Source organism: Lissotriton helveticus, chromosome 10, assembly GCF_964261635.1.
Source record: "Lissotriton helveticus chromosome 10, aLisHel1.1, whole genome shotgun sequence".
NCBI lineage: Eukaryota > Metazoa > Chordata > Amphibia > Caudata > Salamandridae > Lissotriton > Lissotriton helveticus.
In genome coordinates this window covers 916,138,461-916,164,032 of record NC_136071.1, presented here as the reverse complement: position 1 = coordinate 916,164,032, position 25,572 = coordinate 916,138,461, and the positions used below count along the sequence as shown (strand labels likewise).

Here is a 25,572-nt window from a genome sequence, read left to right as displayed (position 1 = left end):
ATTGCTTCTATGCTCACCGGAAGAACTCAGACTGTCCGCCTACCGTCTTTCACTACTGAGCCCAAGGAAATCACCTGCATTGTTCCGCAGTGCTCCTCCCTCAGCCAACCCTCTTCAACACCTTCATAACACTCATGCCAATCTTGTCAGATTCCTCGGACTCAACATCATATCATATGCAGACAGCACTCAACTCATTCTCTCTCTCTCCAAGGACCCCACCAGAACCAGCTACCACAGAAGCATGATGAGCATCACCAACTGGAAGAGAAACAACTGCCTGAAGCTCAACACTGATAAAACAGAAGAACTAATATTCGGCATTAGTAACACTCCCTGGAATGCTTCCTGGTGCCTCGCTGAACTAGGATCAGCACCCTCCCCATCATGCCATGCCAGAAACCTCATCAACATCCTTGATAGCAAGCCTATCATGTAAATTGTCCTAAATAATCATAATGTTCCAGTAGTCACAAAGCTTGAAGAAATGTAAGCTGAAAGAAGGATTAAAAAGCAATTGGAGAATCTAGACAAATTTTCTTGCTAGAATAATAATGAGAATACAAATAAAATGCGTATGTCTCATCTAGATTAATTCGAGAATTTCTAGTTTTTAAAAACGTCAATAAAATGGACATAACATGCATTAATAAAAAGGGGTTTCTACTAAATTACTAAAATATGACATTAAATTTGATTGTTGAGCCATCCTCTAAGAGGTTAATTCATGTTTTGCCAGGTGATTGCTGCAGCACTTCTGCAAATTTGTTTGGAAAGAAGTTATAAATGATCATACCGACTATCCACCTAGTGAGGCAATCAGAGGAGAAGATTGAAGTGAAAGTGAAACAGCTTTGTTGACTACACTGCATATTTTGTCAATCAGAATGTGATTGTAGAGAGAGTCACCTCCATCTTAAGTATTTCAACTCTACTTCTTTTACTGATTTTGTTACTTTATTGGTGATCTAAGAGGGTTTTGATGATGTGGCACCTTCTGTGAAAGACTTCATTAATTTCTCTTTTAGCTCAAGTAGCATCCTGGAAAAACCTAAATAGGGGCATTTCACATACCCTTGTTGATGAAATCATGTTTGGTTTATCTAGATGGGAAGTGTTTCCGACAGCTATGGAATATCCTTTTATTATTAATGCTTCATGGAAAAACTACAAAAACTACCCAAGATCAATTACAGTTCTATCTGGTGGAAAAATAACATCTTAGGTTAATGGCAGTTGGGCTTTCAACCTAGTAGAACAGACACATATGTTTCCAAACTTCTTGCATCAACATTTTGGAAACAAAGTGTCATATTTATGAAGGTTTTGCATCGCCCTTGTGCCATGTGAGGGTGTACATAGGTGATGCAAAACCTAAATTGGATTCATCAAACCTCCCAAGGCCACCTTGCATGGCTTTGCATGACCTGATAAATCTAGAGTAATGCAACACAGCGCAAATCGTGGTGTTGCGTTACTATGCCCTTGGAGGAGCGTGGGTGTTCCCACGCATCCACCCATGTATTTTGGTGAATTCCCAGATTTACCAACACTAGTTAACCTGGCAATGCGTTAAAATGTTACACCTCCCCCAGGTGAGGCGTAATGACGAGAAATATTATTATTTCTTCTTGTTGCCTCCCCATTCTATGTTGCCAGAGGCAAATGCATCTCAGGAGAGTTTGTGTGCAGGAAGGTGTTCCTTCCTGCACATAAACAATCCTGCTTACAACACAGTCTCCCTTGCACCATGGTGAAAGAGGGCATACATTGTCGCTAGGCTGCACAATGTGTGCCAGCTCTGGGAAATGACAGGAATTAATATTGTTAAGTACAGAACATTCCTGCCCTTTCACTATCACACAGTACAGCAAGGTGACTTGCTTCACTGTGTTTTGACATGATTTCATAAATATGCCCCAAAGGATTCTGCTCCTTTAATGCTGTTGGATTTAATAGCAGATTTTGTCATCCTTGACTGGGCCACTCTTTTAGAAATGGTGGAGGAAGTGGTATTGATATCATAATAAGTGTTACATCTTTTAGTAGCACTAGGCAGACGAGAGTATGTATTGGTCAACACCAAGCCACCTTTGCTTTTATCCCACATGCAGTACTTCAAGACACTAGTTTGTTGCCACAGTCTCTTATCAGCTTTTATGTTGGGCCATCCCAGTAAAATTCTAGAAAACTGACTTGCCCGAAAGATGACATTCAGATAATTTTTCACCTAAATAAGGATCCTAAAATAGACTGAAGAAAGACTGAAAGTATTTTCCTAGCTATTGGGTTCAGTTGAATTATTTTGGGCCTGATTATGAGTTACTGTTAATATTCCAGCCTATGCGTAAACTCCTGTTCACACATGGGTCCGAATTACGAGTTTGAAGGTATTTAATACATTAATGATTATTAGATGCATTAAATACCTTAAGGCTCAATAAATTTCACCAGGTCAAACCTGCCAGGGGAAAAATTAAGGTATTTACTGTACACATGAGGATTTTGGAGCATTAAACATCCGCATGCGCCTCCCCATGAACTCTTGATCGGTGTTATTAATCACACTAAACTAATAACGTAGCCCATTGTATCGTTATTTATCTGGGGTAATAAATGACATATTAGCTCATAATCAAGCCCAATGCGTTGGTTCAACACAAACTATAACAAAAGTTTGTAAAAACCGTCAAGGTACATCCCAGAATGTTCACTCCCTAGGCACACTAAATCAAATCAATCATCGCCATCTTGAACACTGCTTATTGTTAAACTGAAGAGTTGCAATTGCAATAAGTTACCTCTTACATTACTTAGCAGTCTTTTTGATCCCAACAGAACAAAATTAAACTTATGGATGTCCTCGCTCTGATGTCAGAAACTATAATAAAATAAAATCAGTGATGCTCAAGCCTAAGCTAGGTGGCTCTAGACAGTGTGTAAAATGTTCAACAGACATTGCTTTGGGCCAAGTTTAACAAATAAATTCATCTGGAAAATCTCCATCCAGCTGTGTTGGTAATAGTTGGAAACAAGTTCACACTAGTTTGTTGTAAAACCAGAGCAAGTGTTTTCCCCACAATTTTCCGGGAGAGACAACACAATGCATAGGTCAGGGAATTCAGATTTCATTAATCCTTGTTTTTCAAGGTGTCAGAAGTTCTCGCTAAACCACACTCCCTTAATTCTTTTAAGACTGAAGCCATTCAAGGGGGTTGTTCTTAAGGCACCCAACTCCAATTCTCTTTACATAATGTCCAAATACTAGTAGTTGTATTGCATCTGTATTGCGGGCTAGCCTGTTGATTGTACAATAATAATTTAACACTTTGGCTGCTCTATTGACATATATATACATTATATACATCATGAAAGGTTGTCTCCAAAATGCCCTGATGATGTTTATGCTTGTCAGTGTGCCAAAAGGGATCCCACCCCTGGTGGATATCATTTAAAAATAAACATTTCAGATAGGAGACAAAATCCTGCTAGTGCCGGAGGTGTTGTAAAAGAGTTTGCCAGTAAAATTCCACTTAGCAGCTGAGGGATGTCACTGTTGTTCGTGGCCACCATTTGGGTAGAAATAGAGCACTGCAAAGCATAGCCACTAGCCATTTCCAACATGCACACATTGTAGGCCTTGCAAAACTGCAGAAACAGCAAACACAAACTCAGTACGAAGAGGTCATGTCCTAATTTGAAACATTTGCACTGGCTAAGGACATAGGCGAGGGAGGCATTCAAACTTTTTTCACTGATTCATACAAACGCGCATGTCAATATTCATAAGAATTTGAAACACGTGCTGCAGCTCTCCCAGCTCATGCATCTGTTAAGATCTAGCAATACCATTTTGGTAGTCCGCCAAGCACAGGAAAAGTCAGCTGTGCTTTTCTGGCACAGAAATGTACCCTTTGAAATGATCTGCCACAAAATATGGCACTTAATAAATTACTTCTATTCTTAGGGGAATGTAATAAAGATATACCTTTTTTAAGAAGGCTTGGCCAGATTGTCCTTTTCGTTTCAGTGCTGATAAATGGGAATGAACATATCTATCGAATGAAAATATTAATTTGCAAAACAGGTGCTTTTTAAATCATGATGCTGACACAAACACAAATTTATCATCCAGCCAACTAATATGGAGGTATATATTGCTTCATTTTGTCTTACCAAGAGCCTCAAGAGTGAATACGCAGAAATCAACTATGCAGTGTCACTTTGAATAATTTCTCATTGAGGTGACTTATTTAGGGAATCCACATTCAATCCACCCTCAAAATGGGGTTGCTCAGCCTTTGCTGGTTGCCACTTCCTTGTGCAACCAGCATAAAGACATCTTGAGGTGTGTGGCACCCCCATTCCAAACCATGCATAACCACTTTGGGCCAGCAGCCACCTTTTTCTATCAGAATCCAAGTACTGGTTGAATCCAGTCTAAGTCATTTAGTTAAGGGAGCTACATGAAACAGAGTGTTCTTTCCCTTCCCCCATTTGTACATTGAATGTTTTAGGATACAGATTCCCATAAGGGGAAAGGAGATTTACATCCTCTTTCCCTACCCCATCTCAATGTGTCTGAATCTTCTCCAGTAGACAATGGTAATGTCTATGGTCGCTAATTTGTTCCCCTATCCTCCTCATTAATAACAAAATTATCATGATATACAGCATCAGCATTGGAAGGGTTAGGCCTTTGCACCAGAATACCAGAATATGAATTCTGATTGTACAGATAATATACACAGTGGCCCAATACTATACCTGGCATTTCTGAATTCCAGTGAGTGAAGACAACTGCCTCTTCATTCGTCCATTTAAATGTCCCTTTCTCCTGTATATCAGAGAGTCCTATCCAGTAATATTTATCAGGCCTCAGTCCAATAATGCTTGTCAGATAGGCTTGTTCGTACCTATTGAATGACATGAGGAGAAACAGAACAAAAGTGGATGGTATTACTAGCTATGTGTGGCAATACAGCTTCTAGAAGAGGTATAGTGCAAAAGTGGGCTTCTATGATCAAAGGCATGGCCTGTTTTTTACTTCTAACTCTACGTCAGACACTTACTATCTTTGTGATTTGAGGCAAATGTATAAATGGCATTTTTCTGAAGTTTAATTAATATTACTACGATGATAGTATTAATAAGAGTGTTCCGTTTTGACATTGGTGAAAATGAAATTTATCTTTGGACATTTTGCCTTACTGTTGACTCAAATTATTAGCAACCTCTGTGGTTTCCCACTCTAAAAATGAGACCTCTAAAAAACACCTCATTGATTCCAAATGTATTTTTCATAGATTATCAACAAGCGCTGTTTCTTCTTACTTGTTGAAGAGCAGTGCATGTTATTATGGTGGTCAAAATAGAATGGGAAAAGAGCTCACAAACTATTTAAAAATCAGAAAAGACTGAGCCAATATTGAATAATTACGAAACAGCACAGGTACTATTCTCTTTAAGGATAAGGATATATTGCATGAATTTGTAACCATTTATATTCCCCAGAAACACAACCACTACAATCAGATTTGACTTAATATTTCCATCCATTGCCTCCCATTCTTCTCATCATATTGATTTCGATCCACTTGGGGATGATATTTTGCTCTGAGAAATAACCCATGCAGTCTCAATACTTCGTAGATGAAAAGCTCTACGGTCTGATGGCTTCACTATTGAATTTTATTGCTATTTCGCAAAATATCTTCTTTCTAATCTTTTCCATTTCTTTAACTCTTTTGTCACTCAAGGGACCTCTCAGGGCTCCTTTCCGGATGCCATGATGTGTTGAATTCTAAAAGACAACAAAGATCTCTCACAATGCAAAAATTAGTGTCCCATTACTTTAGCCAATATGGATTACAACATTTTTTCTAAAAGTTTCTACCTGATCTAATAGGTCCTGAACAGTCTGGCTTTCTTAAAGGTCGAATGGTTTCAGATAATGCTCATGTCTTTTTTAACTTCCTGAGCAAGGCCTCTACACTGGATCATCCTGCTGCTGTTACTGCTCTGGACTCAGAAAAAGCTTTTGGTCATATCAGTTGGTACTTTATGTTATAGGCATTAAAAAAGATTGGTTTTCCATCCAAATTGATTGCTTTAATATCCTTATTATACACAGATCCTGAAGCTTTAATTTTTGTGTATGCTATACTTTCCTTTTTTCAGAAGGGTATGTCAAGGTTTTCCATTATCCCCTTTTCTTTATTATAGCACTTGAACCCTTTTCAACACAAATTTGGCATACTGTACAATATATCAGGTTTTCAAACTGGTTCACAACAAATTAAGATGTCAATTTATGCTGCTGACATTCTTCTATATTGTTGTAATCCTACAGTTTCCCTCCCCCCTTTCCTTCAGCAAGTTACTACTTTTTTTCACTTGTCAGGTTATCAACTTAACTCTGAAAAGTGTGAAGTACTACCTTTAAATGTATTGTGTAATAAACAACTTTTTGTATACATGGGGTCTGCCTGGCAACCCACCAAGATAATGTATTTAGGATTGCGTTTCTCACAGACCACTAAAGAAACTCTGAAACAGAATTTTGATTATATTATCAAGACACTGAGGGGCCCATTAGGATGGCGACCGGATTGCCCCCGCCAGGCCAGCGGTGGTCACCGCCGGCCTGGCGTGGGCAATCCGCCCGCCATCCGCTCCAGGATGACCCCCTGCCATATTAGTATGGCTGGGGGTCCACGGCAGACGGAAAGACCGTTCGCCGCTTTCCCGCCCCGGTCGCTTTGCGACCGGGGCGGAAAAGGGTTTATATGGTGGCAGTGTCTATCAGACACCATCAGCCATATTAGCATGGGCTTTAAACAATGCCTTTCTGTGGCGGCAATGCCGCCACGGAAAGGCATGTGGAGATTCCCTGCAGGGGCCCGTTGCGGGCCCCCAGGGATTCTGGGTGGTGGGGGGTGCACATGGGGGTACCTATGGTACCCCCCAGCAGTTCCATGCACAGCATGGCAGGCACCGCGTGGTGCCTGCCATGCTGTGCATGGAAGTGCACAGCATGCCTTCCTGCGATTGTGGCGGGCATTGCTGAGAGCACCGCCTGCCACAATGGTAGGAATGCAGGATGCGCCCGCCACTGTGGCGGGCGCAACCTAATGCTGCCCACGGGACCCCCGCCCTTATGGCGGGCGGTCTCTTTCACCAACAGGATGGCGGGTGGGCAAAGTCGGCCCGCCATCCTAATGGGCCCCTGAGTGATAGTATTGCCCAATGGGATCCACTGTTTCTCTCTTGGTGGGGTGGGATTGACTCTTCTAAAATGATGCTCACTCCCCTGATATAATATGTTATTGCTATGATTCCTGTTTATTTCCCTGGTTATTATTTTTTTTTAAAATTATTTCTCTTTATTCAAAATTTCTTTGGAAAGGTAGGTCGCCTAGTATAACTTTGTCCTCGTTAAAGTTAAAAAAGGATAAATCTAATGGAGGCATTAAATGTCCAGATTAAAAAAAATATCACTATGCTTTCTCATTGAAACAGGCTGCTCATTGGGTTTCTTCAGACCTCCCCTTATATCCTCCTTTGTGGCTACAGTTAGAGAAATCTCTCTATGCCTCTTTCGAAACCTCATTTACCTACTACAGTTACCTCGCTTGCTATCAACAAGAATCTATTTGCCATAACAAATTTCTATGAATTAAGAATCATTCCCTATATTGAAAAGTTTGACAAGCAAGGGGTTTATGTTGGTTATCACAACTTTTTGCTGATGACCTACTTTCATCCTTTTCTGATCTCCAAACAAAATGATTTTAGCCGGCTGCTACCCCCCCATATCTACCACATTTTTTCCCTTGCTCAAAAATATTCTGTCAGCATCTGTTATTTATAAATCATTACAAATAACCTCAGATAGAGCCAAGTCAAAACCTTAATTAGCATGGGAAAAGGATTTGGTGGAATGTTGGCCTACAATTTTAATATATAAGATTTGGCTTAAACTCCACAAAACTATGAGAACTGCGAATATTACACAAACCCTTTACTTTGTCTTTTCCCTTTGTCACTTACACTCGTCACCCTAAAGTCCTTTTCTCCAGGTGCAATCTCATCTTGTTGGTCCTTTTCATGTTGAACTGCATATCTTAAGCATATGTTATTTGAATGCCCTGCTATTCATCATTTTTGGGAAATTGGCTGGACTCAAATTAATAAGATTTTCAAAGTTGCTATTCCTTTAGCCTTCACTATTTGTTTCTTAGGTAGTATGGCTCCTCAGTGGTCTCATCTTAATCCAGGCTATAAGTAATTAGATGTATTATTGTCTGTTGCATTTATTTGATGATGTCAAATTGGAAACAAGCTCAAAATGTCACTTTCAGGTCCTGGTAGAATGCCATTTGTTTTCACCATAGACTGGATACCATCTATGTCACTCCTAAGTCTCTAGCTATAAAAAGAGATTGTTTATGGCTTCCACTTACCAAGTACTTATCCTTTCGTGCCTCTTCGACCAATAACATTATTACTGTGCCAGATGAAGTACGAAAGCCACCTTGAATTTCACCTGCTCTGCCTTTATATGAATAGAATATTTTTTACAATGTTATAAACCTTTTTTAAAGATTTTTTGTTTCACCATTTCTTGTTATAATGTCTACATTTTCTTAGCTATTGTTATATTTCTATATTTGATACAGTATGCTACATATTGCTCTCATTTTCCTTCCCCCTTTTCTTTTTTTACTATACAGTTGCTTACAGCGTAGAATTTCCATCTTATTGTATTTTTATCTATTTTTATCAACTATTCAATGCTTTGATGCTTATTACCTCTGTTCTGTCTTTGTTTTGATGGCATGTGTTCATTGTTGTAACGCTGTTCTTTGCTGTTTTCAAATAAACTCAAACTTAAAAAAAAAAATATTCAGTGATTTCCAAATACTTAAATAAAGGAGCACTGTAGATGTTGCTTTTACTTTGGGTACTTCTATGATTGTAACCCATACTTTATTTTGTTCACTTTTACATAAAAGGAGATTTATAGTAATTGGTAGTGCTCAATCAATCAATCAATCAGGACATTTGTTAAGTGCACTACATACCCGTGAGGGTCTGTAGGGGTACGCTGGGCCGGCGTTATGGAGGGCCTTGTGTGCGTGGATGAGGAGCTTGAAGGTTATCCTCTTGTTGATGGGGAGCCAGTGTAGGTCGCTCAGGTAGGGTGTGATGTGGCTGCGGCGGGGGATGTCGAGGATCAGTCGTGCCGAGGCGTTCTGGATGCGTTGCAGCCATCTCAGGAACTTGTTTCATGCTCCTGCCTAGAGGGCATTTCCGTAGTCCAACCTACTGGAGACGAGGGCCTGGGTTACTGTTCTTCTTGTTTCGGTGGGGATCCACTTGAAGATCCTGCGGAGCATTCGTTGGGTGTTGAAGCAGGATGAGGAGATGGCGTTGACCTGTTTGGTCATGGAGAGGGTGGAGTTGAGGATGACCCCCAGGTTGCGTGCGTGGTCAGTGGGTGTCGGGGCTGTTCCCAGTAATGTCGGCCACCAGGAGTCGTCCCAGGCTGAAAGGGTGAGTCCAGGATGAGGACCTCTGTCTTGTCCGAGTTCAGCTCCTCATCCATTCGACGACGCCCTTCATTCCTTTATGGAGGTTGGTTGTGGCGGTGTGAGGGTCTTTGGTGAGGGAGATGATCATCTGGGTGTCGTCGGCGTAGGAGAAGATGTTGAGGTCGTGCTGACGGGCGACGTAGGCGAGGGGAGTCATGTATATGTTGAACAGCGTTGGGCTGAGGGAGGAGCCCTGGAGTACGCTGCCGATGATCTCGGTGGCGGTGGAGCTGAAGGGGGGGAGGCAGACGCTCTGTGTTCTGCCAGAGAGGAAGGCTGTGGTCCAGTCTAGGGCCTTCTCTTGGATCCCGGCATCGTATAGGCATGTTCGTAGTGTCTGGTGGCAGACCGTGTCGATGGCGGCTGAAAAAGGTCCAGGAGTATGAGGGCTGCTGTTTCTCCGTTGTCGAGCAGGGTCCAGATGTCATCGGTGGCAGCGATGAGGGCCGTTTCGGTGCAGAGATGGGGTGCGATGATTATGCTGGCTTTGTTGAAGACGTGGTGTGGGCATGGGTCAGACGGGGATCCAGAGTGGACGGAGTTCATGATTTTGATGGTGTCATCGTCGTTAACGTTGGACCATGCGATCAGGCGGCAGGTGGTTGCGGCGGAGGGGCTCTCAGTGATTGGCAGGGCGGACGTGTCTTTGAAGCTGTTGTGGATGTCTGCAATCTTGCGGTGGAGATAGGTGGCCAGTGAGTCGCACAGGTCCTGCGAAGGGGGGGTGTTGTTGGTGTTGGAGCTGGGGTTGGAGAGTTCCTTCACGATGCTGAAGAGCTCTTTGCTGTTGTGTGCGTTGTTATCCAGGCAGTCCTTGAATGCGGTCCTATTGGCGGTTTTGATGAGTTGATGGTATCTGTGGGTGGCGTTCTTAAGGGCCGCGAAGTTGTTTGCTGATCGTTCGCGGAGCAAGTTCTTCTCCAGTTTCCGGAGAGTATGCTTGGAGGCCTGGAGGTCTTCAGTGAACCAGGTGGCTTTCTTGCTGGTGTGGCTGTTGGAGGGTGTCTTGAGCGGGCGAGGGTGTTGCTGCAGTCGGTGATCCATTGTCGGAGGTTGAGGGCAGCGGTGTCGGGTTCGGTGGGGTCGGCTGGTGGCTCTGGGCGAGGGTGGTGGCTAGCTGCTCTTCGGTGACTTTTCCCCAGCAGCGACGAGGCATGGTGGTGGGCTTCCTGAAGGTAAAGTGGATGCAGCGGTGGCCGGTCCAGTGCGGTTCGGTGGTGTGGTTGAAGGAGATGTGGGGGCTTGCAGAGAAGATGGGGTCAAGCGTGTGACCGGCGGCGTGGGTGGGTGTTGTCACAAGCTGTCTGAGTCCGAGGTTGTCGATCAGGGTGGCAGAGTTGATGGTGTTGTGGTTCTCGAGGTGGAAGTTCAGGTCCCCTAGGAGGATGTAGTCTGTGGAGGCTAGGGCGTGGATGCTGATGAGGTCGGCGATGGAGTCGCTGAACTGAGGTCTCTGTCCAGGGGGTCTCTAGATGAGGGTTCCTCTGAGGGTGGTGTGGGGGCGGTGTGAATCTGGAAGTGCAGGTGTTCGGCAGTGCTGAGGGTGTCGTCAGTGTTGATTGGGACTCTGAGGGTGTTCTTGTGGACGATGGCAATTCCACCTCCTACTCCGTCAGTGTGGTCTCTGCGGGAGATCTTGTAGCCTTCCAGGATGGCTATGGCAAAGTCGGGTGCTGAGGCGGGGTTCAGCCAGGTCGCCGTCAGGAAGGTGACGTCTGGGGCGGTTGAGTCGAGGAGGTCCCAGAGTTTGATGGCATGTTTGCGGGCAGGGCGAGTGTTGAGGAGGATGCATCTCAGGTAGTTAAGTTCGTTGGTTGGTGGTTTTGCGGGTCGGATGCTGGTGAAGCTGCAGTTCCGGCAGGTGAAGGGCCCTTGGGTGCGCTTCAGGGTGGCCCGGTAGCAGGTGTGTTCTCATCCCGGGTTGAGTGCATGGAGGGTGCTGGCATCGTACTGCAGTCGGGTGTCGTGGTGTCTTCGGGGTCCAGGGGATCTGGTGCTGGGCGCGGTCCAGGCGCGGACGTGGGCAGATGGGCTTGCCTTAGGTGCGCCTCCGGCGCGCCAGTAGTGCGCCCGCTGCGCGCGTCTGCTGCGCGGCCGTGCAGCGGCTGCCATATAAGGGTCAAGTGGGAGGAAGGAGCAGCTGGTAGGCGGGAGCGGGGCGGCCAATAGGTGGGCGAGGGGGCTGGGCCGCAGGGAAGCCACGGCGGGGACAGGAATCGGGGCGGGGTACAGAGGGAAAAAAGGGGTCGCAGAGAATAGACAATCACAGGGGCAACAGTGGAAATAAGGCAACAACAGACAATACTACAAAAACAGCAAGCAAAGACAGTAATCACCAGCAAAGGGGCACACAGGAGTAATAGTGCACAGGAGTCACGGGGGAGCGGCGAAACTAGCGGCAGCAGCGGGTGGAGAGACACAGGCGCACTGGTGGTGCTGTGCGGCGTGAGGAGCAGCCTGTCCTGCGAGCAGGGTCACACCGGATAGGTATTGATGGTAGTAGTCCTTTAGAGCGCGATAACAACACATGCTTTATTAACGTGCTTTTAACTTATTTTCTTTCAGTCTTTCTGTATTCTTTTTGTTATTGCGAGATCTGACAAGCTTGAATGCCTAGACCTCGTCTCTGGAGAAAGGCTCCTTCGTATACTCAGATACCAAATTATCAGATAATAAATGTCATAGATTCTGAGTCGTTCTTCAGCAGGAATCACATTCAGTTGCTGAATTCTCAAATATATCCAATGATAATAAATCTGAATATAAACACCTAGGAAAGCACAATATCAGTTCATAGCCTAAGACACAGCTTTCTATTGTCTTGCTCACTGTCTGCAAAAAAGGCAGCTAACTTTCCTCTTTTATGAACATGTAAAGAGTCAGACAGAGCAAAGCAATGTCCTTAAGATTCAGTATCCATTTGCACAGCAAAATTGAACAAATACCTTAAATTATGAAAAATAATTCAATTAACAAATTAGACTTACTATTGAAACAGTATAGTATAGTGAAATATCACATGGGAGTAAATCTGCTCTCAGGGACAAGGTGTAAGTGTTCCAGGATATGAAAGTCAGGAAATTTGGTGATCACCACAACCTCATAATATATTAAAGGGAAGATTTCCTAACAATTCACGTTGTGGGTGCACCACTTTTTTGGCACAGCCACAACACAAAGTGTTATTTGTGATTTATAAAGCCATGCAAATCTGATTTGTTTGGCTTTGAATTACATTTTTCCCAAAAAGCAACTACATTGCTTTGCATTAGGGAGGCGTTCCATGGGAGGATAATAGCATTGCCATGTATCCACCCATGGATTTTGGTTCATTTCCAGATTTACTAACTCTAGTTAGGCCTGGGATGAGTTTGCGGAATTCCGCAAGAGGGCGCCGCTTCTTCCTAGCACTCGAGTAGATTTTCTACTCTAGCTGCAGCTTCCTCAACACAAACCTATGGTTTCTCAAAGCGAGCAGTCGTGACTATCCGTGACTGCCCATGTTGAGAAATCTTGCTGGGAGGTGGTCTAGCATTGTATTTATCTTGCGTACGCCCAACAACCTAACGCTGGCACACGCGAGTGAGAAAAAAAACTCTGCTTTGCGGAGTTAAGTTTATCGGAACTCTGTGTGCTCCGCAGAGCGTGGAGTGCAGAAAACTCCGCAAACTCAGTGAACGGAGCGGAATTCACTGCCCAGGCCTAAAGCTTGTATACCTAGGAATGCGTCAAAATGCTAAGCATTCGCTAGTGAGGCATAAAAAGGATAAATAGCTTTATTTATCCTAGTTATTTCCACTTTCTATGAGTGCTACAGAATTTAGCATACATAGAAACAGGAAAATGACTTTAAGGGTGGTTTTTGTGCAGGAAGATATGCCTTACTGCACAAAAATAATCTTGCCTGTAATACAGGCACCCTTGCATTATGGGGCAAGGGTTTCGGCATTGGCACTAGGCAGCACACAGTGCGGCAGTGCAAGGAGACAGCAGAAAGGAGCCATATCTTAGTAACTGTAAAAGTAAATATGCCTCTGAGTGTAAGAGGACCCTTCCATGGGACATTTCCATCTTGGATGTGGTGAGAGATTTACTACTATTACAGGCAGGAGTAAATCTCTGTCCTGGATAGCAATAGAGAGGAAACACACTTAAAATTGGTGGGTATTCATTAGAACGGTTTTCTCCTCGAGGAACCATATTTTCCCTGTCAAGTAAAATTAAAAAGTTAGCATGCACACTTTTGGTGAGCAGTAACACATGCATTATTGTACTCTATGTAAACTTAAGCATGTGTCACTGCGTATTTCGAGGAGTACTGCGGAAAAGCTGCAATGTTGTAGCTTCCCAGGAGTTCTTATAGAATTCTTTGAGAAGTTAAAAATTGTATAAATATACACCCCAAACTTAAATAGAAGTTTACAAGTGTGCATTTGTGACCGTTTGGGTATCAGGCACTGAGAGAATTTAAACATGTTAAATGCAGAGGAGAACAATGGGGAACAGGTTAACTTGATGTTCAAAGCTCTTCTGGGAGAAAGGAGAAAAGGCCACATAAAATGGAAATTATCCAAGTTATAGTACATTAGAAATGTCGTCACAGATCACATCATCAGGTGTTCACAAAGTACCTGTCTCGAACAGTTGTTAAAAAGGCATTGTGCTTTATGCATGTGTCGTTGGCCTCTGAAAAGGTTGTTGCTTGTTGAGTCAACAGGTAACAGTAGTAGCCATGTCTGTTCCAGCCCTGTAATGAAAAGAATTATAATTGGGACACATTAGCGATCTGTAGAAGAGGATGCACATTCTGCACAATTCTGTAGAAGTGAGACTTTAAACATCTGAAGTTGTGCTTTTACTTATTCAAGATAAACCAAAGGAATTAGGTCAGAAGCAAATCCGTCAAATCTGATATACAGCCATCCTATTATTGTTATAAGCCAAGCGAAATCCACAGTGGTAAATCACACTCAAGGAGCTGGAAGTGGAAAGTACAAGGTGTGGTTTGGCTTGCAAATGTGTGAATTCCCACAATATGTACATGTACTCCAGTGACTGGAGTAACTAACTCCCTTCCTGATGGGAAGGGGATCGGATCATGTCCAAATTTGGTGGAGGTGCTGGGGAAGGGCTTTCTTCATGGGAAAAATTGTTTTCCCAGCAGAGAAAAAAAATAGTATTTTTGCACTTTCGGCTAGCCTTCCTTCTGTGTGGAATGTGTATGCCATGCGCCTGGAATGGCATTCCAGGCTCACTGTTACACATGGTTTCCGATTATCAAAAAATTGTAAAGACACATTCACGTGACGCTGTACAACTCCAGCCAAAATGTTACATTTTTTTGTGAGTTGGGCACGTAGTGTGTCTTCGGCCAGAATATCTTGCACTAAGGAACATTTAGAAAATAATTTTATTAAGGTAATAGTTATTTTTTAAAGATGGTATTGGCTTTTAAAGAGACAAAAACATACATTTTGATCCATGAGACATTACTACTTAAAGTGTCATGATTGTTCACAATTAATTTTGTCAAAATGGCACCCGTGTATATAAACAGATATGACACAAACACATTTTTAACCCTTTGTCCAGAGTAGACCCACCTGCCCTTCCATCCTCATCCAAGTTTAATTAATTAGTAGAACTATTATATTATTCTCTTCACAATCTCATGGACTTTGTCAACCCAGCCTCTTATGCAGCAGAGGGAGCTATACACCGACCAAAGTGTAGCCTGGGCAAGTTGTAACAGCCTGGCCTCTCTCAATCTGCTTGACCGCAACATCCCATGGATGTCTCTAATCAGTGGCGGCTTCTCGGCTAAGGCGGAGAAGCCTAGACTCACTGCTTTTTCGCATTATAAAAACTGAAAATTAAAAAGATTATAGCATAGTGTTATTATCATTTTCTTTTTCCCTGCTGAAGCAGTTTTGCAAACGGGGCTGCTCTGCTCACAGAGGAGCAGGGGGAGGAGTAGTGGGCAGACTGTAAGTGCGCATAATAGTTTGGCCGGTCACCTGCCTGTCTGAGCAACGAACCATGGTGCTCAGACCAATCACAATGCTGCATTGCAGCATTGTGTTTGGCTTAGGAGAGCCTGTGTGCTTCCTACTTCCGCTCTGGCCAGGTGAGACGATGGAGTAGAGACGCAGTTAAAAGGTAATTTATTTTTTTCCTTCTTGCCACCCCTGATCCATGCCAGCCACCCCTGGCTTTGTCATGAGTGGAAAATGCACTGGATGTAGAAGTGCCTCTGTGCATGTCGTAAGGAGAGGAAATAACTGTATTTACCATCACTGTAGCTCCAGGCGTCGTGTATCCTGCCTGACTAAAACTCACCTCACCTAAATCAAATCTCTCCGAAACATTCCTCAGAAATGCTCAGCTCACCATATTGAAGGAATTTTCTACAACAATACTCTATGAAGACCATATTAGACTGTCTTTCCTTGGCTTGGTTATTATTACATTATCTGCTTCAGCCATGATGGGGACCAATGTGCCCAATGAGGTCAAAGATCTGAGCAACTCTGTTAATGGGGGAGTGGCTCTTTATTTACAAACGTCAAAAAAAATCCCATACTATAACATCAGGACCAGCATGTATCGTAACTTTATCCGTATAATTGCAGTAAGCAACTCAGAGATTGTCTTGGGTCCCTAAATCAGTCTTGTGTTCAGATGGCACTGTCAAAAATATCAAATTATCCAAAAACACATGTAGGGCCTTTTCCTCTCTGTCACCATACAGGAAGCAATATAAGTTTCAGAGCCATCTCTGGTAACCTCAAATACCACTGATCCATTTGTGTCCCTCAAAACTAGTAGCATGTCTAATTTGATATTCTTTTATATCAGCCAGGAATTAAGTATTGACGTTTTCAAGAGTCAGAAGAAAAGAGATGCAACATTATAGTTTCAAGCCACTCATGAGAGTAATGATCATTCACTTATTCAAGGGGACTTAAGATACTTTTCATGCTATCAGATATAAATAACATCTCAGATAAATTAGAGCATCATAACAGGTCTGGCAGTCTGGTCAGGCATCCTCTATACAAGTCTTGAAGGGAGGCCATATTGTATCAAATGCATGTACTCTCCCTTATTGCTGATACTTTTTCCACTGCAGTCTTTAGCCCCTTTAAATTGCCCCTCCAGGTTTGGCTGCACTAATTCCCACTCTGCTTTGTACCAGAATTGCCAGCAAGGAAAATTTGCTCTACGAAAGCACCTTCAATTCATCCAAGCGAGCCACTCTGGTCAGCTTGGTTGTGACTTTCACCCCTATGTATTGCAAAATGAATTCAACTATTCTTCCTCTATTTGCAACATATTGGAGTAGGTATTTAACTAGTTTGTATTTATGTTCCCGCTTTACATCTCCCATTGTTCAAATATTCACTATCCCAAGCACCTTGTCTGTATGGAGATGGATCTAATGTATACCTCTCTTACGTGTTACAAAAATGTGTTTGATACTTAGACATGGTCTATCCTCTAATATGTGTGGTCAGCATGTGAGTAAAATATATAGTCCCTCTTCAAAAAATAAACACTCTTTAGCACTTCCTAGAATCCCTTGTCCACTAGGATGTCATTAAAATAACTGAGTGCATCAGTTTGTTGAAATGTACTTTCAACACCAAGCGAGCCTCCACAAAGCCATCTATTATGCACTGTAGTTTCACTAAGAAGAAGTACTGTCTCCGGTTCCTTGCATGCAAGGCTTCTTCTATGAGGTTTCCGTCTCCCAGTCTACCTGTGACTAAAACACAACAATGCTTCTCATCAAGGATCACCTCCTAAGTAACAAAAGAAGCTTGTTGTGAAATAGTATAGCCACCCGGCGCTGTTTGGTGTCTGCAGATGTATAATATTGGCTGTGTTAGTGTTCCTATAGAAGCAGGGTCAAGAATAGTGTATGGCTGGGTCAAAACCGAGTTGGCATTGTGGGCAAAAGAATGATGGGTTCCAATGCTATCATGAGTGATTGCTAATGGTTAGACATATTGCAAGCATTCCTCCCACTGCATTTTTTGTGTTTGTGGTAGTGTTTAGAAATGAAACCTCCTGGTGTCCCCCTTCATTTGATGTGTTTCCTGCCGCACCACTACCTCTGCATTGTCAGAAGTCAAAAAGACATATGCTCTAGCCATTTTCACAGGAAATTTAAGCCCCTTGACATCAATATACTACATGGTATGGTAGCGTCCGAGGTCATCTATCGATTACAGGATATGTGTTGACTTTTCTAATGCCTAAATCCACCCTCAACCCTAGTATCCTTCAAAACTCTACCTAACTATAAAACGTTAAAGCTCCACACATAGAATGTAACAATGTCTTCGAAAAATAATGTATCCAATTGTTTCTGGTGGGAGTGATGAACTTCCCACCAAGCTCCCCACTGTACAACACACAGTGCTTAACACTGCCAAATGGAGGAAAGTGGGATTGGAACAAGAGAATGAAATACTGCTTCTGAGTTTTACCGTTTTCTCTTGGTGTGGTCTTCTTTAATACTTCTAATGGACTATCAACTGATAATGCTTCTCTTGCGCTTCTTGAATATGTAAATAGAAGGGCATCATCATTATTATTCTCAGAGCAGTCACAGAATAAGACAGCCCACACAATGTTATGCCCACTCCTTGATACAGTTGCTCCTAGCTGAGCTGTTTCTTCACCTTGGTCTTTTTAAATAGTGCAGTGGAATCCTTGATACATTTCATCAGACATATGTTTTATGGACATATCTCGTTACTAAAAGATTCTTTCTCCATTTTTTGAAAGCTCTCAACTTGTATTCTTTTGGGTAGATTTCCCCAGTAGATCAAAATAGTTGGTAAGCACTTAACTTAACTGCTTCTGGAATTTGACAAAATCACAGCCTATATAGTTGTTGCTACTACCCACTTCGAGATGAAACATCCTGTGCACTTCAATGTCTCAATTAGAATAGCAAATATTCTTAAATGTCATATGGCAAAACAATTTTATCAGCTAATCAGATGTTCTCTCACAGTCTCTTTTGTTATATTTTACTAAGCACAATGATAAGTCATTTCTTCTTTCTTTGTCCTCCTGTCCAAACCAATGAGACTATTGAGGAGATGGTGAGAGGGGCCTATGACGGTTCTAGGAGCAGCACGTTAACATTATTATTCCAATTCAGGGAAGGTCTAGAGGCAGGACAGCAGAACACATTCCCCCTTGTTTTAATGTTTCTTGTCTTTTGTTTCAGGTTACTGGTTTTCACTGGGCAATGGAGTGAAAACAGAAGTCGGGAGAGATGAAGGCTGGCCTGCAACACGGTTTGCGCCTTCACTAGCAGGAGAGTCTCTACAATGGGAAGCCTTCTATCACTGTGTTCTGTAGAAATAGAAACACCTCTAGGCATAGGAACAACCTTTATACAGAACTATGCTCAAGATGGTCACTAGTACTATGTGACTTACTACAATGACATGACAGCTAAGACTTTTAAGTGACCTTGAAACTGTCCATCCTACCCAGCATGTTCCAATTGTGGTTACCAGAGATGGCTGTTGAAAAGAGTGCATGAAGGACACAGAGCATTGACCTTTCTTCAATGGCAGGGAACAGAGAGATGATACGGGTAGGAGCATGTCACCAATTTTCTGGCTTCTGTAAGTAGGTGTTTAAGACATTATAACAGCAATGCATATTGGGACTCAATCATCTCCTTGACTTCGCTGTTCAACTAGGCATGCTCTTTCTATTTCAACGGTGTCCTTCACTTGAGGTTTAAAATCTGCGAGAAGCCTCACATATTCTAAAATGTCAGTACCATCAACCAGCTCCTGCAAGTTCCAGACTCTCACCTTGTCTAACCCTGCGCTACTTTCCAGGTCATTGCATTTCAACAGGAGGAACACTTGTAAGGATTCGCTCCCCACCCCATCTCTACGTATTCAACCTGCAGCTGAGTCACTCACTCATATCTTTTCCTAAATTTCTAGAACACAGCCTCTTATTTGAATCACTTCTCTAAATGTCAGAAATGCCTCAGAAAAGCGCTTTTTTAAGCCACAAATCTCTTGCTAGGATCATCTTAGCATTCTTTTTTGGGGTTCAAAGGCATGGTCATAGATCATTTTAGTAAGAAGTTCAACATCCCCTTTGGAAACTGTTGCAGGCGAGGATGAGCATGATCCATGTGCATGTGCACTGTCTGCAGGAAGGGCAGCATGGGCGTGTAATCTTTTCCTACATTTCTAGAACACAGCCTCTTATTTGAACCACTTCTCTAAATGTCATAAAGGCCTCAAAAAAAGCTTTTTTTAAGCCACAAATCTCTTGCTAGGATCATCCTAGCATTCTTTTTTGGGTTCAAAGGCATGATCATAGATCATTTTAGTAAGAAGTTCAACATCCCCTTTAGAAACTGTTGCAGGCGAGGAAGAGCATGATCCATGTGCATGTGCATTGTTTGCAGGAAGGGCAGCATGGGCGTGTAACTGCTTATGTCCTTGAGACCTCTGATGGTGGTACATCTTTTTATTCAAGGACAGATCGAGTTGACATCTGCTTTGCAGTACTTGGCAAGTGGCCATCTGAGATCAGTCCTTCTGTGTTCTACCTCTTCCTTATCGGCGTACTAGTTGTGATGAATTTCCATGCCTATAGTCATGCATGTAGAAGTAAAAGGTCCTTACTTATTGATGAATGGTCTTAACAGAGTACCTCCTAAGAGTTTGCCAGAAAGGAGGATCCGTTTCTACAGATCTCTACCAATCCTCAGCTAATCCCACCTCACCCAGTTTCCATCACCGGAAGCTTCCTTCGCCTAGCCAGACAGTCTTCTCTCTGACTTTTAGTCATCTATAGGCCAAGCAACATGGCTGGTTTAGCTAGTCATGCCGTATGGGAGTCCTCTCCTGTAAATGGCACTGAGGCCACTTCAACTCCACAGTCATATTTTTAAGGGAAATGGCAGTTCTCTGCTGGACCGACAAGTGTTTTATAAGACATGGTGATTCTTGAGCCCCAGACACTAACAGTCGCATTGCAGCATTGGACAGACAGCTGTCATCTCCAGTACATCCTGGGCTTCACAGTCTATGTTTACCTCAATGGGAGACTCACATGAATCTGGTAATGCCACTTGTAGTGGGGGAGGGGAGGCACAGCACTCTCATTCCAGAGCAAGGCTGGCACAGGGGATGGATATGGCCCTCATCCTCAATCCGAGCTGCTGGGGTCTGCGTACCACCAGCCTTTGTACATGCTCATTGTGCATTGTCCAGTAGGTGGACCCACAGCCTCTAACGTTCATTGTCTCTCACTCATTTTAGCCCCTCCCTCAAATCATTGTACACACAGTCTGTGCAGCTTCAATCCAGCTTCAGCAGTCATAGAATGGGAGGCAAGCAGCTAGAGACCTGAAAACCAATCAGTTAGCCCAACAACCTCCAGTACCTCTCTATGCAGTCCTTCATACTTATCTGCTTGCTTCCAGTAGGCACTCGGGTCCCCCATCATCACTTGACCTCTACGGCAGTGCCACCATGGGAGAGTGCACTGACAGGAGGGGCTGGGGTCGCAAGAGAAATATTGTTTATTACTCTTTATGTGATGTCTGCGTTTCCAGCTCTTGCCTGTAGTTCATAATGTGCCATTGATTTTTTGTGTGCTATTGCCATGAGATATTGTGCAGCTTGTAAAAAAAAAAAAGAGTGGATTATCTTTTAAGTGCCGGCTAGAAAGTTTTGTTTCTAGCAATTGAAGGCAACGTTCAGTTGCAGAAATAAAAGCTTATACAGAAATTGTTCACTTACGAATAAATGAAGAGGTTTACTCACACTGTTGCAAATTGTGGCTTCATATTGTGTATCAGAATTGTGTGACCAGTTTTCAATTTTGAGATGGTGACCTGCAAGGACCAGCAGATCCCCATTACATTGTTTGTATTTCACACAAATCACTTTGTGTAAAGCAGACCATGTTCCAGAAATTACTACATTTGCTCTACCCATGATGTCAGTCGGGCAGTTTATCTCAGCTCCTCAGATGCTGACCAACACGATCCCCTTTCCAAACCCATTCCCTATAATTTCGAGGAGTTTGTAACATTTCAATGATTTGCAACAACACTTTTGGTCAAAAACCATAAATCCATCCCATTGCATATCTCAAATAGTAGGAGACAATGGGGCAGATGTATCATCTGTTTTTTTTGTCGCAAACGCTGCGATTCGCAAAATAGCAGCGTTTGCGACAAAACAAACGGGATTTGGAATGTATCATGCAAAAAGCCTCACAATATTAAGGAATCGCAAATTTAGCGATTCCTTAATATTGCGAGGCTTTTAAGAAATGGCAAATTGCGATTTCTTATTTGAAATGTATTAAGCATTTCAGTGTTGCGATTTTTGACTAAGAATTCGCAAATTACCACCAACTTGTAGTTGGTGGTAATTTGCGAATTCTTTTCAAAATGCATTTTTTTTAAATTCTAAAGGTGCCATATGACGCTCATACATGCCCTTAGGGCATGTATGTGCGCCATATGCGCACACATGTCAAATTCAGGGGTGCAGCAGGGTATCCTTAAGACACCCTTGCACCCTTGAAATTATTCTCAATTTGCGATTAGCAAATTGCTAATCGCAAATTGAGAATAATTTCACATTCATTCCTATGGGCCTCCTGGCCCATAGAAATGAATGGGAAATTATTTCTTAATTGCGATTAGCAATTTGCTAATCGCAATTAAGGAATTTTAAGAAATCGCTAAAAAATAGCGAATTTCTACATACATACCATTTTGCACTTCTCAAATAGCGATTCCTTAAAAATCGCTATTTGAGAATCCCAAAATGGTATCTTGATACATCTGCCCCAATGTTTTCACATTCCCTCCTATTTGCGATTCGGAATGAGTTGTTAAACTTGTTTGTTATTCTGAAAGGCTCTACCAAAATGGAAACCATTTTGTGTTTGCAAACCCAGTAAATTTTGTTATTGCAAAATAGTTTCATACATCTGGTCCAATTTCTTCCACATGTTCCTGTGACTCATTCTTTGACAAATCATTTCTACCCGAGTACTGCATGTTATGAGCTGACATAAGTTCTGCATTTGAAAACTTCCTTTGTCAGAGACAGGCGGCCTTAGTCGCGTGGTTCCATTTGCAGTTGTAGAACAGAGTGAAGTGATAAGACTTGGGCAAGTTCCTGTCTTATAAACCTTAATGATTGTGTTGTTTCGTTTGAAGAGATGATTCTGCTTGAGCGAATTTATTTGTACACCTTGTACAGACTTTATTGGTTCTCATTTGTTGTGTGAACCTACTGCTATATAAACAGTTGGCTTTTCTTCTCTTGTGGTTTATGGCCTGAGGTGATCCAGCTATGCGGACTAATATGTTATGATGTTCTACTATGTGTGAGTAGGATTTTTCAAGTCTATCCTCAGCATCTTTTGCAGGGGGATTTGTTGTGGAATACTACATTATGAGCTGATTCTGAACTGGGGCAGTTCTATGAGATGCCTTCTGGACATGTCCTTTTTTGGTTGTGTACCTTGAGTTCTAGCATTAATCGTGTCTGGACACATACAAGGGCATGGACACTTCTCAACTGACTACATACATGAAGGCAGGAGAGTTACAGGTAAGATACAGCAATTGTGGACTGGAAGTTGTAGGCTTCTTCAGGATACTTCAAAGACATCCCGTGATTGGGTAATGAGAGGGTGGTGGAATAGTGTTCCTTAGTGATTAATGTTTTGGCTCATAGAGGTTGATGTTTTTAACATTTTTTCAGTACATTTAAGAAGAAAACAGATTTCAGTTAGTGTGAAACAAAAAGGTGAGCATCATTAGAACTTAGGGCCTGATTACGATGTCGGTGGGTCCAACACCAATAAGCCATTGGTGTTGGAGCCATCGACATCTGCCCCTGCGGTCCGCCTACCACATTACAATGCGGTGGGTGGAGGCATCTGGCGGAGGGACCGTCCGCTACGCTTCCAACGGGGGTACTTTGGAGGGTCAGTAATTCCTACAATGAGTGTGGTGCCTGCTCAGGCACTGCCGTAGGGTTTACAATGTCCCTTTGTGCCTGGCCTTTCATGGCGGTTCACCTGCCATGAAAAGGCAGGTGGAAAGTCTCTTTGTGTACCCCTAGCATAGCCCCGTGCCCCCTTGGCCATCCCCTATGGTGCCAGGAGGCACCTATGGTGCCCCCCTGAACATCCCTGCACCATGTGGCAGGTTTATTCTCTATTGGAGCGTGTGCTGCAGACCGCAATACACACCACAATAGAAATTATACACATTGCGATCGCCCTGAAGGCGGTTGCATCATAATCAGGGCAGCGGGGCAGCGCGACCGTAGACTTCTAGTCGCACAGTCCTGCTTCCGCTACAGTGCCGGGATGATGAGAGTCCAACTTACATCGTACTCAGGCCCATAGTGATCACCACTGATAAGTATATCGGAAGAGAATGCTAATTCATTCTTGGCCCACGTGTGTACTGTGTACTACGAAAGAGTCAAGTATGAAACACAATTGCAAAGACTCTTGACGAAAGGGAGATTCTGTGTTTTTTATTTTCACTGTTTAACGCCGTAGTCGGAGTAGTAGTAGGGAGTTATAAGGATTGTGATTGTTCAGCTTGATTTGTTGAGCATGCTGCTTTTCTGATTTGACTTTAGACACATTTTACTAAAATTAGAGAAATAGATCTGAAATTGTTGTATTTCTTTAAAAGATTTCTGATTCTGGATGGTTCACTTACATTTATTTTGAATGATAGTACATTTTGAAATGAAATTTTACTTGATCTTGTTTCATTTTTAAAGAGTGCAACCAGGACAAGATTCGTCTAGGTATATATTAAAAATAAAAACGTTTTCCTTTTTTACAATATAGCATTTTACAGAACCCAGTTATCGTAATTAATCAACAAAATTATTACATGAGAACAAAGGCAAAATTGCTAAATTAAACTTCAGAACTCATCCTCAAGCGGAACTAAATCATCAAAACCTAATTCAGGTTTTTAATTAAAATAATATCCAGACTAATGGTATATATTTTCCCATAATTTCCTGCCTCTTTAGATTAACGATGTTTTTATACTCACTTTACTGCATCCAGGATCAATGATGTCCACATGACCTGGCTCAAGGGGCAAGGGAGTCCTCTTGCAAATGTAGCCAAGTCTCTTTTCACACATACTGTCAGCCCAAAAGCCTTCCTAGAATGTTTCCACGAGAAAATGTTTTTTGTATTAGTTTATACATTTCACAGTGTTGAATAAAGATGTATAACAATATTTGGAAACACCAATAAAATGGCTTGTAAATGAAAGTGCCTGTTCAGACACTTGGTAGCTTAGGCACTCAATAACGCATCATACGTGCACTCTGTCCCTCATAAGTGCACTCATGCATGCCTATCTCCACCCTCAAATTCATTCTTGCATTCACCTATACTTCCCTTCTCAACAGAAAACAGACACTCAGAAAGCACATACAAGTGAAGTTAAAAAATGTAAGTAGAAAAAAGAACCAATAAAACATAAATCCACCTAAATGTGACAGGTTTATACATGCAATAATAAAAAAGCAAATAAATTAAACATAGCATAGATCGTCCTTTATTGGAATGTTATTATGTATAGTGTACACACTCAGTGAATCCTTGCTTAAAGGACTATTGACTTAAAAATGTTTTTTACAATTAATATGTCTGCCGTACTGCTTTTGTCATACCTTTTCATAATACACAGATTAGACCTGTAACATCCGTTAGGGCAGAGAAAAATCCCCGGCATGGCTTTGGCAAGGGTGCACTCGCCTCAAAACCAACATAATAAGCTGTAGTTTTTGACAATTGCCCCAGCACAAACCACAATCATGTGAGTGCTCTGTACTAACTTTTTTTAAACTAACAATTTTGTGATGCACCGTATGAACTAACAGGTCACATAGCAAATTCT

The 25,572-nt window shown here is 42.4% G+C and overlaps 1 protein-coding gene across 1 annotated transcript in view; it reads right to left on the bottom strand.

Moving 5' to 3' along the window:
• Positions 1–25,572, bottom strand: part of LOC144784640 (macrophage mannose receptor 1-like) — a 765,034-nt gene that overhangs the window by 482,162 nt on the left and 257,300 nt on the right. Inside the window, exons 9-11 of the mRNA XM_078663569.1 lie at positions 24,715–24,828; positions 14,228–14,343; positions 4,768–4,916 (exon numbers count right to left, since the gene is read on the bottom strand). Coding sequence (XP_078519695.1) covers positions 4,768–4,916; positions 14,228–14,343; positions 24,715–24,828 — 379 coding nt within the window. The remainder of the gene's footprint in view (positions 1–4,767; positions 4,917–14,227; positions 14,344–24,714; positions 24,829–25,572) is intronic.